The 27048-nt window shown below is 45.7% G+C and overlaps 1 protein-coding gene across 3 annotated transcripts in view; it reads left to right on the top strand.

The window, feature by feature from the left end:
• TOGARAM1 (TOG array regulator of axonemal microtubules 1) overlaps window positions 1-27048 on the top strand; it is an 85934-nt gene that overhangs the window by 15524 nt on the left and 43362 nt on the right. For all 3 annotated transcript variants that reach the window (XM_088455324.1, XM_088455321.1, XM_088455322.1), the window contains exons 3-5: window positions 13490-13619; window positions 18768-19012; window positions 22115-22341. In XM_088455324.1, the coding sequence (XP_088311450.1) occupies window positions 13490-13619; window positions 18768-19012; window positions 22115-22341 (602 nt within the window). The remainder of the gene's footprint in view (window positions 1-13489; window positions 13620-18767; window positions 19013-22114; window positions 22342-27048) is intronic.

Genomic DNA, 27048 nt, shown 5'->3' with positions numbered 1-27048 from the left:
TGTCTCCAAACTCCTTGAGCGTCTTGTTTACAACGGCCTTACTGCCTTTCTTTCCTCCCACTCCCTCCTTGACCCTTTTTCAGTCTGGCTTCCGTTCTCCACTACACTGAAAAAGCCCTCACAAAAGTCAGCAATGACCTTCTTGCTGCCACATCCAAGGGCCACTACTCTCTACTCATTCTCCTTTACCTCTCTGCTGTTTTTGACAATGCGAACCACCCTCTCCTCCTGCAGATCCTTCACTCCCTTGGTCTACTTGACGCTGTCCTCCTACCTCTCTCATCTTCCTTCTCTATCTCCTCTCATGACTCCTCTTCCCCCCACCCCCCCCCCACTTCCCCTTCCCCCCACAACCTCTAACTGCTTTGTTCCCCAAGGTTCTGTTCTTGGACCTCCTACTATTCTCCCTCTATATACCCTCTCTAGGTCAGTGGTCGGCAACCTTAATTGAGGTGTGAACTACTTTAGAATATTGAAACCTCCTGAAGAGCACTAAAATTGTAGAAAAAAAAATCTGACTAATAACCGAACAATTGAAGGTCATTTAATGAAAATGAAAAAAATGTTTCATAGAAAATAACAATGCATTTAATTATTACAGTGATAATGTTGTAGTTTGTAAATCACATTTAAGCAGAGGCACATTTCACATTACTGGCTCCAAGGGGGGGTACATGCAGCAGAGGAGCAAAGATATAGGCATGGCTGCTGTGTGATTTTTTTGGCAGAGCTGGGCGGGAGTCACTTGCTCCACCATAGCGTAGATGCTGTGGGTGGAACCACGGGGAAGCACATCAGGTGATTGCTGTAGAGGCTGTGGCAATCATCTAATGTGCTACCCTTTGGCTTCAGCCATGGCGTCGATGCTACAGGGGAGCACATATCAGAGGTCACTTCCTCCTAGTTGACTAGGCAGTACTGCAGCTAGTGAGCTACCAAAATTAAGACCGGTAGATCGCAAGCTACAGGTTGGAGACCACTGCTCTAGGTGAACTCACCAGCCCCTTTGACCTCAAATATCATCTCAATGCTGATGATACTCCGATCTACCTCTCCTCCCCTGACCTTCCCCCCCCCTCTTAATTTGTATCCCCAACTGTGTCTCGCCTATATGTCTAAGACTGAGCTGATCATCTTCCCACCCTCCCGCATCACCTCACTTCCCACATTTTCAATTTAATTTGACTGCACAACTATCTCCTCTAGCCCCAAAGTGCGCTGTCTTGGAGTCATCCTGGACTCCTCCCTCTCCTTCAAACCACACATTCAGCACCTCTTGTAGTCCTGCCATTTCCATCTCAAAAATATTTACAAGATCGGACCCTTTCTCACCCAGGATGCTACTAAAACCCTTATCCGCTACTGTAACCTCGTCCTATCTGGCCTTCCTGCTTCCCACCTCTCTCCACTCCAATCTGTCCTCTGTGCTGCTGCTCGGCTCATCTTCTTCTCCAAATGTTTTACAGCTTCCTCCCCTCTCCTACAAGCCCTCCACTGGCTCCCTTTCCTCTTCAGAGCCCAATTCAAGGTTCTTACACTCACTTACAAAGCCCTCAGCCATTCCTCTCCCATTTACATATCTGAACTCATCTCCCTTCCCTCTCCTGTCCGCCTTCTTCGCTCAACAAATGTATGTCGTCTCTCCTGCCAACTGATTACTTCTTCCCATTCCCGGCTCCAAGATTTTGCCTGTGCTGCTCTCTACCTCTGGAACGCTCTCCCTCTTCCTATCAAACTCTCCACCACTCTACAAATCTTTAAGCAGGCTCTCAAGACCCACTGCTTCACCAAAGCCTTCCAGCTCTCATCCTAACCCACTGCTACTTGCTCCTTCCTCCCTGTCTACCCCATCTGTGTCACCCCTGTTTGTCTGCGCCGCCCCTTTTAGAATGTAAGCTCTCACAAGCAGGGCCCTCTACCCTGTTGTGCAACTCCTTATACTGTCATCTACTCCTCACTCGGACGCCTAACAGCTGGTTGCTTACACCCTGTTGCTTATATGAGTGTTATGATCACTAATGAATCATTGTATATAAATCTTGTCCTTGTCCTGCATTGTATTGTACTGTAAGTCACCTGTTGCTTGTTCACTTTTTTGTCTATGTACTTTGGAAGGTGCTGCAGAACATTTATGGCGCCATATAATTAAAAGATAATAATAACAAAAAAAATACCCTCACACCTCCTCATTGATGCTTCAATCAAACTTCTAAAACTGATAGAACTTCAGATAAATTTGTCATTGGACGAGGTTGGGGTAGTTGAATCAAATTTTCCATGGATAGCAGAGTATGTGAGACCAAATCAACTTCTGACTCTGATCTGTAAAGGCCCTTACACACTAGACAATATCGGGAGCGATTTGGGCGATTCCGACGCATCAGAGCGACAAATCGCTAATATCGTCCAGTGTGTACACTTTATCGCGAGACAGGGGCTCCTGACGATCGTTGCTCATATCTTTGGATTTTCCCTACATTTGTCAATCTCTGTAACGATTCGCGGCATATCGTGCAGTGTGTACGCACTACCGAACGACAAACGATATATCTTTCCGACCCGAACAATGCAGACGTCACTTGACAGGCATTTCCCTTGACATAAATGCATGCACAGATCCATGCATGTGTTAAAACAAATTCATTTCAAGGTAAAATAAAAACAAAAATGTGGGATCCCCCCCCTAAAAGCACAACCTGCCCCGGACTTTTCACAGCCAGCCCTGGTTGTGAAAATACAGGGGGCAAAAGACGTAGGGGTTCCCTGTACTTAGCACAAGCAGCCATGGGCTTAGCGACCCGGTCCTGGTTTTGGAAATACATGGGACATAACCAGCCCTGCACGCTTTCTAGCGGGGGTGTAATGCCACAGCCCGGGGCTGGTTGTGCTTTTAGGGGGGGGGGGGGGGGGGACACAACATTAATTTTTGTTTTTGTTTTATACACCGATGCATGCACGGATCTCGCTCATCTGTGCAAGGATCTGTGTCTCATAGTACAGCCCATTATTTTATTTTTTATGGAATCTTAAAGATGGTCGTCGGGTTTTTGGGACATCAAATTATATATTGATAACTATCTCACAATTTAAAATCGTTAAAGATTAAGTATATATCGTTGGTAAATTGCGCAATGTGTATGCACTATATCGTTGGTTCAGGAGTTCCGGGGAGTTCAAGGGAAATCGTTAGCGATATCGGATCCTTTGCAAGTAGTCTGTGGGCCTGATTCAGAGCCGGACGCTCTGACCAGAGCGCTCGCTCTGAATCAGGGCCCTCCTACCTAAAAATGGAGCGGCCTCCTGGCCGCTCGCATAGCTGTAGGTGACCACCCACAGCATATGCGAGCGACCAAAAAGATGGTTGACCATCGGGCTTGCGACGAGACCCTGCGGTAGGGTCTCGCTGCCGCAAGCCCAAGAGTGCTTTTGGCTCTACTAGTGATGTCAGTGGGGCCGGACCCAGACGGTAGGCGTCCCATGGGAACGCCTCTGTCTGGGCAGCAACGCCCCCGGCACGCACACCAAAAGGGGGCGTGCTGTCAGTCACCATCGACAGCACGCCCCCTTTGGTGCGAGACCGATAGCGACAGCTTGGCTGTCGCTATGCGAGTCTCGCGCATGCGCACGACGGAGCTCCCTCCATCATGCGCATTAGGGCACCATCGACCCGCTTACGAGCGGGTCTGAATTAGGCCCTGTGTACACAGCTTAAGAGGTCAGTCAAATCTGCCGGAAAGTCTGCTGGCTGTTGAATGCAGTCCTACACTTTCACGCTAACTAGCGTCTGCTTTGGTGATCACCTTGGACACAGATTTGCTTGCTTGGCGGGTGCAGCCAACTCTTCCCATGTACGGAGCAATCGATGGGCTGCGTAGCTGTTTACAGATAACAATATCTTGCACTATTTTCTGTATAGTAAAAGCAGTTCTAAACAAGTTCGTTCAAGGAAACTTTTAAATCTATATTTGTGTGTTTTTTTATTGCAAAATTGTGGCACTTTAATAAAATATTATTTGGCAGGAGTGAGGTCTTCCAGCTATGTATGAGCTCGTCTAATTGAAATGCCGTTTAGTTATTTGGAGTAGCTCGGTTTAGGGGCCTGATTCAGACCCGCTCGTGAGCGCTGTGTGCTCTCAAGCAGGTCGATGTTGGCCCAGTGCGCATGTGCGAGACTCTGATAGCGACGGGCAAGCCGTCGCTCTGGGTCTCGTACCAAAGGGGGCGTGCTGTTGATGGTGAGTGACAGCACGCCCCCTTTGGTGGGTGTGCCGGGGCGTGATTTGTTCAGTATTTGATTGTAAAAGTTGGAATAGATCTGATAGTTTTTGCATTTTTTGTAAAAGTTGTGTGGTTATAACAGCCTGTTGGCCTTTTGATCTCCCTCGCCAGCAACAGTTATACCGGAATCCCCAAATTAGTCAACATGCCAATCAGACTCCATGCTGCATATAGAACACAGTAGGGCTTATTGACTACCATTATACTATAGATACTTATTTTGCACTAAACCATGTCACAGCTGTGGGGGCCCCTAGTACAAATGTGTCCTCGTACATCTGGTCTCAATATGCCACACAGCGCGACTTGCCTGGCGTGAGTGAGCTGCCAGGTCCCGTGAGACTCTTGCTAGCACCAGGTATCTTTTTTGCGTCTTTTTTTTTTTTTTTTTTCTGTTAAAAATGTATCTAAACTGCAATGTGATGTGACTAGGACGCACACCCAATGTGATGTGACTAGGACGCACATCCAATGTGATGTGACAAGGACGCACCCAATGTGATGTGACTAGGACGCACACCCAATGTGATGTGACTAGGACGCGCACCCAATGGGATGTGACTAGGACGCGCACCCAATGGGATGTGACTAGGACGCGCCCCCAATGGGATGTGACTAGGACGCGCCCCCAATGGGATGTGACTAGGACGCGCCCCCAATGGGATGTGACTAGGACGCGCCCCCAATGGGATGTGACTAGGACGCGCCCCCAATGGGATGTGACTAGGACGCGCCCCCAATGGGATGTGACTAGGACGCGCCCCCAATGGGATGTGACTAGGACGCGCCCCCAATGGGATGTGACTAGGACGCGCCCCCAATGGGATGTGACTAGGACGCGCCCCCAATGGGATGTGACTAGGAGGCGCCCCCAATGGGATGTGACTAGGAGGCGCCCCCAATGGGATGTGACTAGGAGGCGCCCCCAATGGGATGTGACTAGGAGGCGCCCCCAGTGGGATGTGACTAGGAGGCGCCCCCAGTGGGATGTGACTAGGAGGCGCCCCCAGTGGGATGTGACTAGGAGGCGCCCCCAGTGGGATGTGACTAGGAGGCGCCCCCAGTGGGATGTGACTAGGAGGCGCCCCCAGTGGGATGTGACTAGGAGGCGCCCCCAGTGGGATGTGACTAGGAGGCGCCCCCAGTGGGATGTGACTAGGAGGCGCCCCCAGTGGGATGTGACTAGGAGGCGCCCCCAGTGGGATGTGACTAGGAGGCGCCCCCAGTGGGATGTGACTAGGAGGCGCCCCCAGTGGGATGTGACTAGGAGGCGCCCCCAGTGGGATGTGACTAGGAGGCGCCCCCAGTGGGATGTGACTAGGAGGCGCCCCCAGTGGGATGTGACTAGGAGGCGCCCCCAGTGGGATGTGACTAGGAGGCGCCCCCAGTGGGATGTGACTAGGAGGCGCCCCCAGTGGGATGTGACTAGGAGGCGCCCCCAGTGGGATGTGACTAGGAGGCGCCCCCAGTGGGATGTGACTAGGAGGCGCCCCCAGTGGGATGTGACTAGGAGGCGCCCCCAGTGGGATGTGACTAGGAGGCGCCCCCAGTGGGATGTGACTAGGAGGCGCCCCCAGTGGGATGTGACTAGGAGGCGCCCCCAGTGGGATGTGACTAGGAGGCGCCCCCAGTGGGATGTGACTAGGAGGCGCCCCCAGTGGGATGTGACTAGGAGGCGCCCCCAGTGGGATGTGACTAGGGCGCGCCCCCAGTGGGATGTGACTAGGGCGCGCCCCCAGTGGGATGTGACTAGGGCGCGCCCCCAGTGGGATGTGACTAGGGCGCGCCCCCAGTGGGATGTGACTAGGGCGCGCCCCCAGTGTGATGTGACTAGGGCGCACCAGCGGACTGTGCTGATTAATTTCATATGTGACATTTCTTTCTGTGTGCACCTGGGTCTGTATATGAATGAGCCACAACGGAACTTGGAATTAAAAAAGCCGCGGCCGCTACTTTATAGCGATTCGTGTACAGATTCAGAGACTAATGCTGGTTACTCATCAGAACGATGTGTAGCCGGCCGATCTGACAGGTGACAGGACCCTGCATTGGCAAGTGCATACACACTTGCACAATGCAGGGGGCGACGGCGTGATGTAGGACGCCATGCTGTATTCGCCACCAAGGCTTTGTACACGATATCTTCTGATTGGCCAAGATATTGTTTAAGTGTGTACGCATCTTTTATTCGCACTGAGATATACTAGTGTTGTGTATCAAATGAATTAGCGCAGTCTGCAGGTACACCCTAGTCGCATCGCATTGCGACTTAGAGGCATTTTTGGATAAAAAAGACGCCCAGCGCTAGCAAACTCTTCTGGGACCTGGTGCGCCGAGAGGGGCTTTTTAGTGCGACTACAGCAAAGATGTATAAGGACACATCTGTATAGTTCCCATCTCTACCAATTGGGGGGTGGACGGATGTTTTCCTGGTGTATGTCCCATTTAAATTAATAGTCAACTGTAGATTGTGAAAACACTTATGTAAACGGTTTCCACTGATCCATGGAATTCACTCATTCTCCTGGCACTACTTTTCAACAGTTAAAAACCTGAACCATCAATTAGTTGACTATATATTAATACCTTTTAGCCAACTGTAAGGTGTCTAATCTATCGTATTGGCAGCAATCCCTGCCGGCCACCTACCTGTATTTATCACAACTTTCTCACCAGGCACTGCGTAGGCGAGAGGCCCCTGCAACTCCGGGAATTGATGAAAGCACTTTCCTGTATGTGCACTGAGGTGTCAAATTGTATTCTAAAAACACATGAAAGCAACGCGTCTAATGCATGGAATATGTGCCTCCCAGTTTTTCTGCAATGAGCCCACTGCAGAGAACCATTCTGAGCCTGTAACGGCTGGTAACAGGATAATGGATTGATGTGGGGTAGACGGTATGCAGTCATATTGTCGACATTCAGAATATATACACATTTTAGTATCTAATGTTTCATAGTGTTGACGTGTTTAAAATGACGTCATTATACCGGTCTACATTATGACTATATCAGCGTTGGGGTTTAGTCTGCAGACAGGGTTAGATAGTAACATGACTATATTCAATTTTGAGGATCATAGCACATGCCCTGTCATATTGATTCATTTGTACAGGAGATTAAAGGAAATGCAGCCTCCTGGGGGGGCGGTGATTCAATTGTTTGTAGCTCCCCCCTAAACTGCATGGGAGCTATTCAGTTGTTTGAAGGGACCAGCCCCGAGATTGCAGTTATGTCTTATATCTGCTCACCTCCTCCAGATATGCAAGCAGAAATCTGCGTAAGATAGGGCTTAGGTGGGCACGCCGTAAACTGATTAACGCACCTACTCCTGGTGTGAGACAGGGGCTGGTCACGCAAACAGCTGAACAATAATTTAGCTACAAACAATTGAATTCCCCCCCCCCCCCTCCCTTGCCCCAGTTTCTCGTAGATTATCACCTACAGGTACCCATGTAATGGAACCTTTTCTTCCCACCATTTTAAATCTCTGCCACTGACACCTCTTGGGTCTGACTGGTTCTGCTTTGGTCAATCTCCTGAACAGTTTAGGGCAGGAGTGGGCACTAAGCGGCCCCCCAGCTGTTGTAGAACAACATATACCAGCATGTTCTGCTACAGGTTTGCTATTTGGCCATGCTAAAAATGTATCAAGGCATGCTGGGATGTGTAGTCCATCAGCAGCTGGAGGGCACTTATTGCCCACCCGAGGCAAGGCTGTAATCTGGTGCCCCCTCCCCACCCGGTGTATCTGCAGCAGTCTGTGCGCCCCTCCTCTTTCCTGTCCCTAGATCTTCTTCTACTTACACCTCCTTAAGGCAGCGGCAGGCTCCTCACATACTGTTTTTAATCGCGCGTGACATCGCCTTCCGCTGCCAGCCGCCAACACCTTCGTTCCTCAGCCAGCCCCTCACCACCGCAGCCAACCTCAGCACACGATGTGCGGCAACTTGACCTATGACGTCACATTGCCGATTGGCCGAGCTGCGAGTGAGTCTTTAAGACCCCAGAACAGTGTGCACTGGGCCTGATTCAGGCTGAGCGCTCGCAAGCGGCTCGATGGTGCCCGTTGTGCGCATGCGCGAGACCCAGATAGCGACAGCCAAGCTGTCGCTCCGGGTCTCGCACCAAAGGGGGCGTGCTGTCGATGTTGATTGACAGCACGACCCCTTTGGTGGGCGTGCCAGGGGCGTGGCTGCCAGACGGAGGCGTTCACATGGGAACGCCTACCGTCTGGGTCCGGACCCACTGACATCACTAGTGATGTCAGTGGGAGTGATTTTGGCTCTGATAGAGCAAAACTCACTCCAGGGCTTGCGGCCACCGAGACCCTACCGTAGGGTCTCGTCGCAAGCCCGATGGTCGCGATGGTCTTGACCATCGCGACCATCATCATGGACGCTTGCATAAGCTGTGGGTGGTAACCCACAGCTATGTGAGCGTCCAGGAGGACGCTGCAAAAAAAACAAAAAAAAAACCGCCCTGATTCAGAGCGGGCGCTCGTTCAGAGCGTCCGGCTCTGAATCAGGCCCACTGTGCATGAAGAGGGAGCAAGGAACGAAGGGAGGAGGAGTGCTGCTCTCTCCAAACTGTGACCCAGCACACCAGATTGGCTGCACTGGTTGAACGGCCAAGTGGAGCGCCCTTCCCCCTTATCTGTTGTTCTGGATATTTTTTAGTTTTTTTTCTTGAGGCCGTCTAGTAGTTGTTTAAAAAAGAAAAGCACAAGTGCATCACAATTATTAAATTAAATGCAGTGATTAGTGATTCCCTACAATTTAATGTCATTGCATAACTATGGCCCAAAAAAACAGCTTTGGTAAATCTGTACCCTCAAGTTAGAGCTCTCATTTTTATACCAGATTCGCCCATTTCACTATAGTCGGCGATGGTAGGAGAGCAACATATAACTTCATCACTAACATTATGTCTTCATGAGAAGGTCGACAGGATCATATTGTCGAGGTTTACCAAGTCGACATTCATAATGTAGACCGTGATGAATTGTCGACATATCATCCCTGTGGGCCCAGGGGTGATTTACCTGAGAATGTTGCCGCGCTGCCTGTTGACATTTTGACAATGTCTATATCATAACTGTCAACATTTTGAATGTCGACATTGCCATTGTCGACCATTTGACTACATCCCATAAAATGACCCAGGATGTGACCCAAAAGTTCATTTAATTTTAAGCTTCCATTGAATACATTACAGAAAATGTCACTTGTCCGTAATTCTTACTCGTCTGCTCCTACCTACCTTGGGTAAAAACATGAGTGACTACTACTGCATAGTAACCAGGCCGCATTTAGTGCTGTGTCTCCCCTTATACAGAAGCACTTCTATCTGGACACATGTCATTTTTATTTGTTAGTAGCATAAGTTAAACATTATGTTAGCCCAGAGCAGGAAAAGCCTCTTGTACTTTGTCTGGCACAGGTTTGCTTGGTGAATGAATAGAGGAGGTGTGATGTTGCCAAGAGACGGACAATGGAACTAATTCACTGACTGCTCTGTCCTAGCTTGTTTCACTTCTCTTACATTCTAAACACGTTCAGCTCATTAGAACGACGATTGGATGTGACTGCCTTAATTATGGTGCGCGGTAATTGCTGCTATAGCATTGCAGTGGATTTTTACTTCTCTGATGCAATTGTACTGTGACTTAGGCCATGTACACAATGGTGGTTACCCTGTGGAGTCATTTCAAAATAAAAAGTTTGGAAACACTATTTGTAATTCCTTTGTTTACTTTATATATGTTCAGCCAAAAAACCACCGCAAATTGTTCCCCCATTTCTAAAAACTATAATACCAGACTTGTCTAATAGGTCTTGGGAAAAGTGGCTAAATTGTTTTCTTGTCACAATTGGTAAATGATTTCCCTAAATGTTTTCCCTACACAGCTCTGCCTGATATCCAGAGCCGTAACTAGACTTTTTGGTGCCCTGTGCCAGAGAGAGCATTGGCGCCCCCGCCCCCCCCCTACTTTTTAAATAGGGACATAAGATAGAGTACCTGAAAAAGGGCCATGGCCTCATGGGGAAGGGCCAGGGAAGAGATAGGGGAGGCCAGGAGATGCTGGGGATAAAAGAAGAGGAAGCTACAAGTGAGAGTGATAATAAACAGGAAAATTGACAGGCCCAAACAGCGCCCCCTGCCCTGCGATGCCCTGTGCCATGGCACTGGTCGCACTACCCTAGTTACGGTCCTGCTGAACTCGCACCATCTCCTTTAATTATGAGTGAGTTACAGATATCACAAATGCTGGTAAATATATTTCCGATGGTTTGTAATGCTTTGGTGGTCAGCCAAACTTTTAATTCTGTAATTATGACTCCACTCATTTTAATATATGCAAATGAGATTTTGCATGGTTCTCTGTAGAATAATACCCCTTTCACACAGAAAATCAAATTACCAGGTAGTTTGCAGATGAACAAAGGTTTTTTTCTGTGTGAAAGTTTCTACCCGAGTCGAAAATGCCAGGTCTCCGAGCATGGTAAAAAGCACGGTCGGAGACCCGTCAATTTTGAACCGTGTTTGACCCTTTCACACAGAAAAAAAAAACGTGTTGATCTGCAAATTACCGGGTAAAAGTGCTTTACCCGGTAATTTGATTTTCTGTGTGAAAGGGGTATAAGGCTAGACCCGGCAAACCGACCAGGCACTCAAACACCGGGTAAAAGCCGGTCTTTCTGGTGTGAAAGCTGCATCAATAAGATATATATGTGCTGGAACATTTCTACAAAAGTGGAGAATTTCTACAAAAAAGTGCACATTTCTACAAAAAAATGCATCAGCAATGTTTCATGTGAATCAATAGGCTTCATTCTCATGAATAATGGCTCGGTCCACAAAATGGCCTCCCTGGTTGTGTGATTGTGACAGGCCCTCACTTCGCACGTATCATTGAATAGTTAACGTACCTATTGCTTTAGTGTACCTTAAGTTTTTGTAATGTATCTAAAAATATACTGGTAGGTTTTTTTTGACCCCCCCTGGCAAAATAAGAAAGAAATTCAATCAGAAGCGAGTGAATGTAGCTTCCGGCATAAGTGCCCAGAGCTTTGCTATTGCCCGCAATGTAATTGTGTGATTAGTGGATTTCTGCTCGCATCTCAGAAATACCATCTAACTAATGCCTCAGGGCTGGCCACAGTTTTACCGTGTATGGTAACAGAATCACACCCGGCACTTAAGTAGGATAATGCAGTTTAATGTGACTAAGCCATGGGCATTCGTACTGGTAAACTGCATCTCCCGATTTTAAGGGGGTTTACAGTTGCATAGCTCCGAGCACTCATCCCGGGAGCTACATCCCATCGCTTCTAATTGAATTCGCTCCATTGATTATAAGCTCCACTGAGCCAGGGAATGACTAAATATTTTGTGTAAAGCCCCCTGTAATGTATGTGTGCTCTACAAATATCAGGCCTGACCATTACACTGCTCTTCACATAGGGGCTAGCGGCCAGCTCTCTTGCAGAATTCTAGATTGTGTTCAAGTGTCATATTAAAACCAGCACTCTAAGCACTTCTGAGTGCCAGAGTATAATGTTCTTCTGTGCTCTAGCGTTCCTGGGTCACCTAGTGACTCTGACCTCTGTTAGTTTGACTATTCATCTGTTTGCTAATTTTGTACCACACTGTATTTTCCAGTGTCCCAGGCCCCCGCTTGCTGACTATCCTTCCCATTTGCTGATTTGGTTACACATTGGTTTTTTCAACCAGCTTGTTACACCAAGGGGGAGTGCTGTGGGCTGCAACCTGTGGTCTCCTTGCAGCAAAGCTCAAACTTCCTTGCATGGGGGTCCCAGGTGAATGCTAGGCTGTCTGTTGGACTTCATGCCTCTATTCTGCCGGTGCAAATCTTGGTTGACCGCAGGGAATCCACAACATTCAGACTCTTGGTTGTGACCGTTTTTCTCTGATGCATCACAAGAAAGCTATTAGTCATTGTGATAATGTAATACAGTATAATTTTTGCTTTTAATCGTTTCTGTTCTGGGCTTAGCTGAGGACAAAAGCATATGTTCGCCTAAGACCATTATTCTGCCAAATCAACATTTGTACTGATTAAATAGTGTATTCAAATGATGACTATATTGGTATGTTTATGGGGTCATTTGATCACAGTGTTTGGCTACCCATTTTTATGGACGATTCATACCCATTCACAATTTTTTTTTTTTTCTACCAGATTGACAAACATTGTGCGACCAAACGTATACTAAAGATGGGTACACACCTATACAATCATCGGCCCGATCACCCGGTATCAGCTGAATTATCGTGTAGGTGTGTATGCAAGAGCTTTAGCCTAGATACAGTCTAAAATGCTCCTGCAAACTGTCGGATGAGGAGGTCGCATCTTATGTGCAGTTTTATATTTAAGGTGCCGACCTCCCAATCCATTGAAGAACGTGCACACTGAGCTAGAAGTAGTTTGCAGTGTACAGGGGCCACTGGGTACACCCTGGACAATAAAGTGGACAATTTGACGATTATAGACAAAAGAAACATCAAATTGTCCACATCGTATAGCGTGTACTCTCTATTGCACACTCCTGCGTGTCGTCAGCGACGTTGTGTGAATGGCGGTACTGCACTGCCAATCACACGATATCACATGCGATGCTTATTAATGAAGGACGGAATGAGTGATTGGTTCCATCTTTCAATATATCTTTTAGTGTGTACCGGCAATCTTGCATGTTCCGTGGCGAACGGTAATCGCCCCGACCATCGGCAAGATTGCGGGGTTGTTTAATGTGTACCCAGCTTTAGTCAGACTGTTTAGCGATTACACCAGCCAACCCAAACACATAATCTATTATTTTATCTCTTTTTTTATTTTTTAGAATATTTAACTTTTTACAGTGCATTAAAAACAAAATAACAATCTGTACCCCAGGATTCAGAGAATACAAATTCTGGAAATTGTTTTAGAAATTCAAGCTTCAGATATCGAAATAGTTAAAAATAAATAAAAAGATTCACCTCTAGCAAATATACAATTATATGCTAATAAGAATACAATTATTATTAATTTTTTTTTGCTTTATTTGTTTAGTTTCTGACACAAATGTGTTAACCGTAGGATTCATTTTTTACATTTCATCTTCTGTTTTATATGTTGTTGTTATTATAAAAATAGTATGTTTTTTTATGTATTATGTTGGATCCTGTATGTTTCTCTTTGCAGCTGCCCGCCACGGTTGATGTTCCCCACAAACGCTATGTGAAAACTCCAGAAGTTAAGACCAGAAATTCTTCTATGAAACTGGCATCTGCCAACACCGGCATCCACGCTGAGCCTTTGCCTGCATTGTCTGGTAAATTATTTTTCTTTCTGGGCTGCCCCTCCTGGCAGGGGACAGCCATGCCGGACTGCGGGGGCCGTGGAAAAATTGGGTGGTGCCCGGGTATGATGTCGTGAACCCATTATTGTTGGCCCCCACTATACAGTGCCGCGATTAGCGGTATTGTGAAGCGGGGGACGGAGCAATAATGACGCAATTCAATATGAATTGTGTCATTGGCCACCTGTACAACCCACTTGATAAGTGAAGGGCGGCTGTGGGAGACTTGTCCATTCTTCCCAGTGACCGGGAGAGCCACGTGATTTTAAGGAGCCTCCTGGATGATCCGTTAAAGTGGCCAAGTATGCTTCATCTGACTGTAATTATTATCTATATAATAATTTTGTAAAGTATGTCCCTTGTCTAACATTCGTAGTGGTAGTGGGGCGCACCTCCCCCAGCATGTTCCCAAACGGAGCCAGAGATCTGACTCGGGACAGGCTCCCCCCACCAACAGCTTCCACTTTAAGGGGATGGAGAGAATGTGAGGTGGCACTGATTGTATGGAAAACTTGCTCACTAACATATTGGATAGAGTGTAAGGTGGAGAAGTCCATTATCCTAGTTTATTAATTCAGTCCCAGCATTCTCCATTGGAGCTATATGACCCGAGCTGATCATTCAGATACATATATGTATGTATTTCCAAAACTACAAGAGATTTGGCCATCCCACAGCCTAGTGTGGCCAGGTATAGGTTCTTCTCAGTGGACAAAAGCATTACCTCCTACCTCAAAATGAATGAGAGAGCCCGGGGGCTCCCACAGCATCGTCTAGTTAGTTTCATAGAAGCAGGACAGAAGAATGATGGGTCAGCTTTCTGCTCTGTATTTCTGGAATGCCAGTGAAGTTTCCGCCTGCTAATTATAAGGTGAGAGATCAAGGGAAGTGCAGGGCGGCAGCACAGCATGTAATAGATGGGTTATTCATGCAAGAGCTATAAAATACCAGACTCACAGGTCATTTTAAGGTTATTGCTTACACCTAGCCACAGGTATTTAAACTTGACAAGGGGGCCTTCATTTAATTTATACAGTGCAGGGATGAATAAAGTTTCTTTTATACATTTTTTTTTTTTTGTAAATTAGGTGGAGAAAAAACAAACTATGTAGTAGAGTAAAACAAAAATGAAAGCCTTAAACAGGAACGTAAATCCCAATTATTATGCATTAAAATATACAGGTGCCCCATCCTTCCCCCTGTCTTGGGGCACAAGACAGGGTTGCCCCTTGTCCCCAACCCTGTTTGCATTGGCTATTGAGCCGTTAGCCTGTATTATACGTTCTCGCCCTGATATTATAGGTCTACAATTGGGTAATAGAATGGACAAAGTTTCCTTATATGCAGATTATTTACTTTTTTTGCCTGACTATGTAACAGCTATGCCTGTGGTTCTTCAAGTCATAGAACAATTTGGAATTTTTTCTGGTCTTAAGATTAAGATAAACTGGGACAAATCATCTATCCTTCCTCTTAGGGGGTTGTATCCGACTGTTCCCATTATCACTCTTCCTCTCTGTTGGGTAAATAAATTTAAATATGTAGGTATCTGGATAACTAATTCCTCAAAGGACTATATAGTATTGAATGTTGAGCCCCTGTTTGTCTACTTAAAGGGCAAACTTCAGTCCTGGCGCCGGCTCCCTCTTACCGTTACTGGTAGAATTAACTTAATCAAGATGGTGGTGCAGCCAAAATTTGTGTCCGTTTTGCAGCATTCTCCTGTTTTTATTACAGATACATTGTTTAGGCGTTTGAATAGTCTTCTTTCTTCATTGGATTGGGTGAATCGTCGACCACGTATTCAATTGGCAGCTCTGACCCGATCTAGGTCTGGGGGAGGTTTGGCTCTTCCAAATTTCAAATTTTATTATTATGCGGCGCAGATGGCACATATACGGTTATGGCTTCAAGATGACTCCCCTAATGCCCTGCACGTTTTGTTGGTTTCTCATATTTTCCCTAACTTTACACCATTGCAGTCCTTGCTTGCGGGTAGAATTATACAGAAAGGCCCTCCCCTGTTGATGCAAGCTATTAAGATATGGAAATTGGTATCTAGTATTCTACAGTTTACGGGATTAGATCCAGACACTTCTCTATGTAGTTATCGTATATTACCTGAACTGGCCTCTTTACAGCTTGAGGTGACATGGGGTTCTAACGGTGTGACTACATTGGGTCATTTATATGACACTTCAATTCTTAAATCTTTTGCACAACTCCAAGAAGCTCATCATCTCCCTCAATCATATTTCTATAGATATTTACAATTACGGCATGCTCTCTCAGCTCAATTTTCAGATGGCCCTCCTCTAATTCAAATATCCCCATTGAAGACATTCCTTTTATCTTTAGGTCCCCGGAAGACGCTTTCTTACTTATGCTCCTATATATTGTCTTCTTATCATAAGGATAGTTTACCACATCTTAGATCAAAGTGGGAGAGAGATATTGGCCTTATAAGTGATACGGAATGGGATAATGCTCTAGAAGCTGCTCGTATTTCCACGACTTCTATAAGATTTCAACAGATTCAACTGTTTATTTTACACCGTACCTATTTAACTCCTGTTTGTTTGCTAAAATTTGGAGGGGGGAGCATCTGACATATGCCCTAAGTGTAAAATTAGTAGCGGTACTTTCTGGCACCTTCTATGGGATTGTCCGGTGGTTAGCACTTTTTGGAATAAGGTTCTGAGAGTTTTGTCCAATACAGGTATTGCTCCCACTTTAGCTACGCCATTGACGTGCTGTTTAGGCTGTATGGACGATGATGTAGTGGACAGATATCTTAAGCAATACATTGTCAATATGTGTACACTAGCTAAGGTATGTGTGGCTCGGTTCTGGATAGCTCCTACAGGACCAGATTATAATGCTTGGCTGTCCTTGGTCCGTACCACTGTTGAACATGAAAAACATGTTTATTTGTAGCAAAGCTGAGAAGAAGTATGAACGTATCTGGAGCAGTTGGCTTAAATCCTGTTATGCCCATGCACTGCCTAATGATTGACAGGTATATTATTGTTAGGATAATGAGGTAGATTATTACTTTGTTGGATATAATGTGCTGTGTGATAAGTTGAGAGCAGAATTTATTGGGATCTAGTTGATTTTGCCAATTTTTCAGGTGTTAATTTTGACAATATTCCAATATTTGTATAGTGTGGTATTTATATATATATATATATATATATATTTTATGTGTATACATATATATATGTGTGTATGTGTATATATATATATATATATATATATGTGTGTGTATATATAATTTTTTTTTCTCTATGTTTTATTGTTTTGGTATACAGATTAATATTAGATTTTTTATAAGCAATGGATCTGGGATGCAGTTTGTAGATCTAGGCTTTATATTCCAGATACTGTTATTTGATAATGTATATATATGTGTGTGTGTATATTATTTATTTTTATTTTTTTATTATTTATTTTGTTTGGTTATTTGTTAATGTATTTCTATAAACCAATAAAAATGTACTCAATTTAAAAAAAAAAATAATAATATACAGGTGCTAGATTATCTAGCTTCTGCTTTGCCCACATTGCATGGACCTTAGCTCAGTCCTTGATTCTGATTGACCCGCGGCCCACCATGCCTGCCAGCTTTGGTGGCCATTGAGATGGTTTTGTGCCATTGATAGTTATCACGGATGGAACCATTGATGGTGACCATCGATGGACTTCCCATCGATGGTCAGCCCTAATTTAGATTTGAGTTTGGACAAGGTCCTCTCGCAGCTAAATCTCTCTGCACATTTCACACCTGTCCCACCTGCAGTGCAGCATTTTTTTACCAAGGTGCACAGTTACTTGCTTTGCTCTCCTCTCAGAATCAGCCCCAATATGTGATACACTTTTAGAAAAGTAGTGTTATTCTATTATGTTATGTGAGCACCTTTACCAGTGTTGGAGTCACACTAGAAATAGTGAGATGTACCCTGTGTCAGTGATTAGTGGAGAGTGGTAAATCTAGTTCCCTGCACAGCTCTTACACAACTGTATTGCAGGCGCATAATGATGTATTTTTTTTTTTTTTTAAATAAGTTTATTGGAATTTTCAGGGTACAACAAGTAAAACACATCTCCATATACATTGTCATGGAAGAGTCAAATGACACAAAAATAAACAATATTCCTAGCCCAGGGATTACCAAACACGGTCCTCAAGGCACACTAACAGTCCAGGTTTTGAGGATAGCCATACTTGAGCACAGGAGACTTAATTAGTACCTCAGTTATTTTGATTTAACCATCTGTGCTCAAACCTGGATATCACGAAAACCTGGACTGTTAGTGTGCCTTGAGGACCGAGGTTGGGAAACACTGTCCTAGCCATATGAGAAATAACAAGAACACAGATAGGCTTCGCAATTATAGAATGAATCAATCCCCATTTATTTTATAGGTGATAAGGGATATCACTATCAGAAATGAAGAGGAGGAAAGAAAGACAACGGTGAACAAAGAGGGGGGGACGCGAGGGAGTGTTAATGAGGAACGACAAGGGGGGTAAGGGGCAGGAAGGGAAGAGTTGGCATGGGGAGTCACCTCCGAGAGCTTATATTAGGCTAGGAATGCCTCTCCTGAGCTAGCCACGGAGCCCAAGTCTCCGAAAACTTAGAAACATTTTCATGAAGTTGACTAGCGATATATTCTAGGTTGTATTTATGCCAGAACGAGCCCTGCAGGGCAGCCATGGACGGAAGGTCCAGTTTTGTCCAAGATGATGCAATCGCACAATTAGCGGCATTGAGAATGTGCCTAACAAGGGATTGGGTGAGTGTCACCGCTACCGACAGCTCGCGGGAGGAGGGAAAAGGATAAGCACGAGGGAATGGAGACATATGTGACCTGTAGAATCAACCGATGCACTCTCTCCCAATAGCCTTTAATTTTAGGGCAATACCACCAAATGTGAGCCAGGGTCCCCTATCCTCCGCAGCCCCTCCAGCACCTATCCGAGGACTGAGGGAAAATAGCCCGAATTCGTGTAGGGACCAGATACCACCTATACATTCTCTTGTAACAGTTGTGTGTTTTTCAGTTTGTCAGTGATAAAGATACATTCTCATGTTCTCTGTCCATTTAAACCTCCAGGTAAGGACGCCGCACCAGTTTCACTTAAAGCTTCAATGACGAGACTTCCATCAGGACGGAAAGATCTCAATAGATCCAAACCCTTCCCTCCAATCACCAAGGGGACCAAGTTTCCAGAAATGAATTCAGTAAGAGACAGTTCTGTTTGGAATGATTTATCACCCGTAGAGAAAACCAGTGATGAAGAGAATATTGCGATTGACCTCTTGGAATTAAGTATGAGAGAAGAGGATGATCATGAAGAGGTTAGTACATAATAATCGGAAATAGACTGTAACTGGATTTTAGCAGAGGGAATTATTTACATTAAAGAGATTCACATGTCAAAAAGGAATTCAGCTATTAAGGTTCATATAGCTTTTTAGGATTAACATCATTTTGTGTGTAGAGATATATATATATATATATCACACCATGGTTTTATGAATACAACCGGTTGTATCTATATTTTAGATTGTATTGAGTGTGAATGTATATACTATTTTATGTGTTAGAAAATAAAACAAAGTTTGTTGTGTACTATACAAGTTTTCTTTATTTCACATATCAGACATCATGATACTAATACTTATAGCGCAAATTATCCTAACTTAACATTTATATCTCTGATGTGTACATCATCATCCCATGCAGTTCCGTCTCACATATCAAATGAATGAGCGCAGTTGCCTGGTGCGTCGTAGTCACATTGCATTGCGACTTAGATGCATTTACGTCAGAGAGACGCCCTCCGCTAACAGAATTGCACGGGACCTGGCGGCTGGCCCACGTTAGGCCTATTGCGCTGCATATAGATGAGCTAGAGGCCATATTCAGACTGAGAATCTGCACCAAGCAGTATTTCAGCATATGGACACTGAAAGTGTGAGTCTCAGTCCTTGCACATTCGGACCCATGGCCATACACCAGGAGAGGACTATGTACCGGCATTTGCATAAAGTCACACATATGCCACTGGCAACAGACACCGGCCTGTCAGGACCATAATGCAATGCTTGACTGACCAAATGTATTTATTGATTAACGTTTATATTGTGCCAGAATATTCCATAGCCCTTTACAGTCCAGAACAGACACGGTAATACAACAAATGTGGTTGTGCAAGAATTGTAAGACGGTTCTGATGGCAAGCTTTTAGAACAATAGTAGTATTATACATGCGGTTATAAGCTGCTTGTTGCATATTATTTTCAGCCTGATTACAGGGGTAAAAAGTGTTTGGTTGTAGGCTTAGTGATCCAGTCATTTAGCCATGTTGGGGGTCAGAGGCCTGTCTGTGAATAGAAAGAGAACACATGTAAGTTTTGCGTGAACTGTGTAGAGGGGCGTCAGTCAGATTGAACCACTACGGCCCTAACTGTGTGGAGTCTGTATATTCTCCCTGTGCTTACGTGGGTTTCCTCCGGGCGCTCCGGTTTCCTGCCACACTCCAAAAAAATACTGGTAGGGAATATAGATTGTAAGCTCCATTGGGGCAGGGACAGATGTGAATGGGCAAATATTCTCTGTAAAGTAAATTAATAATAACCTATGGAGGGTAAGAAATCTGATCAGCTTGTCTGAAGAGAGGAGTTCAGCAAATGCTTGAAATCTAGAGGAAAGTCTTGTTGTGAATTGGAGGGGATTCCATAGAATGAGTGCAGACTGAAATGGGAGCAGGTCTTATGCAGAGCTGCAGGTTCTAGTTGGAAGACATTGAGACAAGTGTAGAGAATAACAGTCTAAGGGGGCTATTCAGTTGTTTTTTATGAAGCGATAATTGAGTGATAAAATGAGCGCCCAGTGTTGCAATTCAATTGTTTTGGGCGCTCATTAATTATCACCCTCTTCTCCCCCTATGAGACAGGGTTTAGCCGTGTAAAATGGCTAAACCCATCTAAAGTTCTGGTTAGGGCGCGCTAACCAGGGGGTTTCTCACACATTTCTGCTCGCACCCCCCTACTGGCGCTGGCGGCTATCGCGCCCTGACGGAGCTACAATGAAATTGCTCCGTCGAGCATCTAGAATTGAATCGCCCTCTAAGAACATTTTGGGGCATATTTACTTATCTGGTTTTAGACCCACTTATCGCGGCAAAAAGAAAATAAAGATCGCCCGGCTCTACCAGAAATCATATCCAGGGACAGGCTGATACGATTACTTTACTTTCAGTTTCGGCACCCCAGCGCGCTACTGCATAACTCTGTGTAGGGCACAATTCTGTCGACATGTCCTCTCTGAACTTCGCCTACGTGGTAAAACGGTCACAGGTGGACTCTGCATCACCTGTAGTTGAGGTTTGGTTCTGTCGCACACAAAGAGCGAAAACACGTAATATATGCTCTGCAAACATACTAGCTCTCAACACTTTAGCAGCAGAGGCTATTTCAATTAAGCCCATAAGAGTCCTGTATTATGTGAGGATACGCTCATTCCGTCGGCCCCATTGTACTGGATGACCACCATAGATCATCCCTTAATCAGCCCCAGTCTACCTAAAACTTCTCCTCCCCACGTCTCAGCCACTTCACAGGGAAGAGGCAGCCTCTTTTTCAGTCCAAGATCGCCAATGTGTAACCGCTCTATCTGGATAGAGCAGTTTCACATCGGCCATCTTGGATTGAAAAAGAGGCTGCCTCTTAACTAGGAGTCGGGCAGAGAAGCGGGGAGGAGAGTAGGGCAGTGACCACGGCCAGGCTGCCAAGGTGCGTAGTCTGTGTTCCCAGGCGGGGGATCCGCATAACCTATAGTGAGACTGATATAGCAACCAAATTCACCTGAACCAATTAGTCATCTAGTCAAAAGGAATACATTTGTTATAGCATATTAAAAGCATTCCTCAAAGACTTTTTGAAACTTAAATAACAGACAGGGAATTTTTTTAGTTTGTTTGTTCAAACAAAACAAACATGTATCCAGACACACCTGAATCTGTTTTTGTGTCACTTTAAGCCCTCGGAAACACAACTGTTTTTCACAAAAGCACATGAAATGTATTGACATTTGCTTAGTCTTTGTTTTCTGAGTTATTTGTAGAACATTCCACATGTTTTATGCATGTGTGTGTTTCCATAGGCTATGTCGTCATGGTACTTTATAGTACTTTGTGTTCAATGTATAGATAAAGGGGCAGGAGATATCTAAAATATTAAATAAATGCATTGTTAATTGGTTAGACCTCCATTTGGAAATAATGGACACAAATCCGCAATCTCACTGTACCTCCCCCTAGATTATAATTGCTACTTTAAAAAACAAAAATCAATAAAAAGTTGTTAAAAGGAAAAATGTAAATGTAGCGCTAGAGTATCGCATGCTGTCATCCCAACTGATTCATTTTACAAATCTGTTTTCGTTTCCTATTGTAGATGATAAGTTCTCTCCGACACTTGCGGAACAGTGCTGCTAAGAAGAGAGCCCGAATCAGTGGCAGTCTGTCTGACCTGGACAGCCCGGATTCCATGAAAATAGATCTGAATATGGATTCACCGTTGTCAGCTCCTTCGCCAATAGATGATGGTTACAGCGAGAGTGGGGTCTACAGCCGGGAATCCCTGACCTCGCCACTATCTCCCACCCCCCAGCTGAAGAGAGTGTGAGTGCCACCGGATTTATTTCTGGAACTACTGCGCGAATGCCTGTCTTAAGGTGGGTACACACCTGACAGATATATCTGCAGATGATGGTCGTTCATACACACTGAACGACCATCATCTGTATGCTGCAGCGGGCCCTGGTGGCCGGAGGTTGGGTAGGGGGCGTGGCCTAACCGCGGAAGGCGTGGCCACCCCTCTTCAGGGGGGGGAGAGAAAAAAAGCTTTTGTGGCGTTGGGGAGGGGGTCGCTGTGTGCCCCTCAGCCCGGTGCACAGCCAGTGGAGGGCGCGATCAGCCTGATAACTTCCCCCTTTGGCATAGGAGAATGCTCGGGCTGCTGCATTGGCAGCCTCGGACAGTCTCCCAGTGCAGCCCAGCACACAGCAGCGTCTGCTGGGCTGCTGTGGATGGGGAGCTGTGCCGGACCTGGGTAAAGCTGACGCTACAATAATCGGTGTGATCCGCCCGATATCCGCAGATCGCCCCGATAATTGTAGCATGTGTGCGGGCGACCGAGTGTTAAATATTGCTCGGTCGGGCATGCCGGATTGTCCAGCTTGCCCGTCCGATGCGATATTTATGGGGAAAACTGTCGGCCGCGTCGGGCAGTGTACGCCCAGCCACGGCCGACAGACAGACATTTCCTGTGTTCTTTCCCATGGAACAGGGAAATGTCTCCTCCCCCGGGGGCGGAGCGCAGATGTCGGACTAATACACTCAGTGTATGCCATGGACATCTTCGGCTGGCAGGCTGCCAGATAAAATGTCTGTTGGTCTGACAGGCATTTTATCTGGCCATGTATGCCCAGCTTTAGTAGTACCCGCTCGTGGCTCCCTCCCTCCCCCTCTCTGCACCCTCGGCTGACCGCGTGTACACACTTGCCGATGGCCAGATATGTCTACAGACATAAATGTTCATTGGCTGTGCAGCATAGCCAAGTGATATGTCTGTGAACGACGTTGTTTAGACATATTATACATACACACTGGCCGATGGGGACACGATATATTGGCCGATCATTTGATCGGCCAATATATCGGCCAGTGTGTACCCAGCATTAGACTTGTCAGTAAGATAGGTATTGCTGGCTGTAAGAGCTCTCTGCAGGATTTACTCTGTAACATCCTTAGTGACCGGCTATTTATTTACTGAGGATTACTGGCATAGATTTGATTGCTTTTGAATTTGTTGTCTGCATTCTCTAGTGTCCTTAGCAATACCGGTTCTTCAACTTGTCTTTAGCGATCATTAGGTAAATTATGGATTAGTAATTTGAAAGTGTGCAGGAAACTTTGCCCCGTATAATTGTGTGTAATTAAAGAGGATTTGCTAGACTTACAACTAGTGAGAAAATATAATTCTCCTAGCGTCTAATTTCCACGTGTCCTGGTCAGAATTTCTTAGACTTGTGGTGGAGTAGTAGCCGGAATGAGGGTATCTTTCTCTCTGGAAGTGTTTTGCCTCCAGTTAAGGTCATTTAAACAGTTCCAATTAGCCGGGGTTAGAGTTCCAAATTGGCTTTTGTTCCTTTGTACTCCTAGATTTCCACCCACGTGCGTAGCTTTATGGAACCGGATGGTGGCCTTTGCATAAGTGTGTGATGATTTGGGCATAGTGAGAGTTCGCTTAGTTAGAGGACGCATTGTTCTGAATACATTTTGTGGAGCAGTGCAAAAATAAGATTGGAAAGGATATTTAGGGGATATCCATGGTGTGCTGAGGACTCACTTTGCCAAATGACTTGACGTGCACCAACTCGTGGATGACTGTATTCTGGTCTCTCATTCTAGAACTTATTGGGACCCATTTTGTTCTTTCATGTTGCAGTTCAGCCAAGTAGATCTCTCCAATGTAATAATAATCTGCCACCACATTTTTGCCCACACATAAGTAACACCTGACTACGGTGTAGGTCAGTGCTTTCCTATACCAGTGCTCCTAAATCAGTCCCATGGATTCACATTGCATGTTTTCTGTATCTCCTTGTTGGAGCACAGAGCACATATTTACTAACACATTTTAAAAGATCCACAAGTGGTTCTAATTATTTAATTTGTGATTCTGTAAGGAGACCTGAAACCTGAACTGTTATACCCCCTTTTACACCAGAGCTAAAACCCGGGTTATTGCAGGGTTAACTCAGGTTGCTTCTAGGTGTAAAAGGGGCTAAGATTGGATTACCGGGTCAAGTGACCCGGTAATCCAACCCAGGTAACTTGCAGGGTTTAACAGGGGAACAGCCCCTGAAACCCTGCGGTGCAAACGGCGCAATCTGAGTCATGATGACCTGGATCGTGCCACATGCCGCCCGATTGGCCGGCTTCAGTGGCGCTTGGAAATGACATCCTCTCCAAGCATCCACTGCAGACTCTGCTCCGGTGTGAACGGCGCCGACTCTGGAATATCCTGGGTCGGCACCGCAGTATGAAAGGGTTAAGTTCCAGGTCTGATCCGGATTGGATCCCTGGGCCTGATTCAGACCCTCACCTAAATCCTTAAAGAGAGAGTACCCCTATTTATTCTCTCAGCTAGTAAACCTTTCTAGAAACCGTTCTCTGGGCGCTTTGTAAAGTCTTTAAGTTACAAACACCTTATAAGCGTTATACCTTATTACTACCCTATACAATGAATAGTGCTATATTGATACTGTTAACAGGATACTTAAATTAACAGTTACTTTAAATACAGTAATGCATGTTCTAAAACACCGAAATACCTTCCCCCAGTTGGAACATTCACTTAACTCTCCCTTCAATATTTCTAACTTACCTGCACAACTTCTGTAAGCCCCAATTTTATTCATTGGGTAAAAGATTGCCTATATGCTAAATCCCAACCCTCCTTTACTCCTCACATTTAACCTGTGACCTCGTGCACTGCCCTCGTGCACTGCCCTCGTGCACTGCCCTCGTGCACTGCCCTCGTGCACTGTCCCTTCATTCGCGTCAAACAGTCCTTCTTAGCACGCCGGGGCCTTTAAAATTCTGTTAGCCAGTACTGAGTACATCTATACACCAACTAGGACAGGCCTGGCCAACTTGTGGCTCTCCAGCTGTTGTGAAACTACAAGTCCCAGCATGCTTGCATTTGTAGTTTCACAATAGCTGGTTAGCAAGTCCTGAACCATGAGATCTGTAGAACATGCCAAGTATTAGGGGTCCCAGGGGACTGGAGTTGTGAAACACTGAGGGAAATTCAATTAGCCACAGGACTTACCGCAGGCTTTGCCTCCTGGGTTAAGAGCCCAGAGCTATCGCCTGTGGTAGGCCCCAATGGTGTACTTTAACACCGATTTCTGTTTGCACCCTCCTGAGGCGTAAAGAAATCCATGTGCACCCATAAGGCTTACTGCACACTGTAACTGCATAGCTCCGGGCTTTTAACCAGGAATCTATGCCTTATTGCACATTAGCCGTGGAGCTTACCACAGGATATAATTGCATAGCTCCAGGCACTGAATCCGGTAGCTAAAACCCTGTGGTAACTCCCACAGCTACTTGAATCACCCCCCAGTGACTACCTAAATGTTTCTCAACTCCAGTCCTCAGGGACCCCTAACTCTGCATATTTTATAGATCTCCTCAGTAACACTATCAAAATAATTAGCTCCACATGTGGATATTTTAAGATGGGACAGCCACAAATTAATACATCTATGCTCAACTAGGAGATTTGTAAAACATGAATGTTTAGGTGTCCCTGAGGGGCTGCAGTTGGGAAACACTGAACTATCTGGTAGTGTCAATAGTTTGCCCAGAAACCTAAAATTGATGCAGGCAATAGAAATGAAAGTCTCTCTCTCTCAATGTTGAACAGGATGACAGGATACCTGTACACCGTACTGCACGGTTTCCCAAACGCCGCCATTTACAGTCCAGGTTTTAAGAATACCCATGCTTGAGTCCAGATGTTTGAATCAAATTGACTGTCGTATATAGAGTCAGGCAATGGGGGAGATATATGAAATGCAGACGTTATGTTATGTGCGCTGATACCGCTTCTCCCCCATGTATTAATGGGGGGCTGGGCGGTAATTGGCAGGGGCACTATATGCCCCTGTCATTATCGGCACTACTATCTATAAGATAGCAGAGTCGATAGCCTGCGCAATGTATGAACTGTCAGTTCGCCTGACCGTTCCGCCAGCTGCAGATATCGACAACTCCTGCTGGTGTTACCCTATCCCCACAGCAGAGACAGCGCTGTTCCTGCTGCGGGGGCTGCAGGCGGGATCTCATGATACTGGTGAGATCCTGCACTTGCTCAGTGGAGCAGGCTGGGAGTGAGACACAGCGCATCAGCACTATGCTGAGCACCAGGCCGATACGCTGTGTGCTCTAGCAGGGATCACCAGAGGGGGGAGTTTTCACTCCCCTGCTCTGGCCGATGAGATGTTAATGCATCTCATTGTTAGTGCTTCCTGCTTTGCCTCGGTAAAGAGGAGAAGCAGGAAGCATTATAGCGGGTCGATACGTTCCGCTATAATACATCTCCCCTATTATGTCTTGCTGAATTGATTCTTTTGCCTGGGTAAACTGCACCTCCCGAGTTAAATTCCAGGTGCGATGCAGTTACCACACACAGTAAACTCGCGACTAGCCCCGAAGCGCTAATTCCCGTGATATAGTCTAGTTGTGGGCTTACCGTGGGAGTAATTGAATAGCTACGGGCTCTTAACCCGAGAGTTACATCCCCCTGATGCTAAT

This window comes from Taudactylus pleione, unplaced genomic scaffold, assembly GCF_031769625.1.
Source record: "Taudactylus pleione unplaced genomic scaffold, aTauple2 ptg000652l, whole genome shotgun sequence".
Classification (NCBI taxonomy): domain Eukaryota; kingdom Metazoa; phylum Chordata; class Amphibia; order Anura; family Myobatrachidae; genus Taudactylus; species Taudactylus pleione.
The sequence above is the reverse complement of the archived record's forward strand: the minus strand, read 5'-3'. Positions and strand labels throughout refer to the sequence as shown.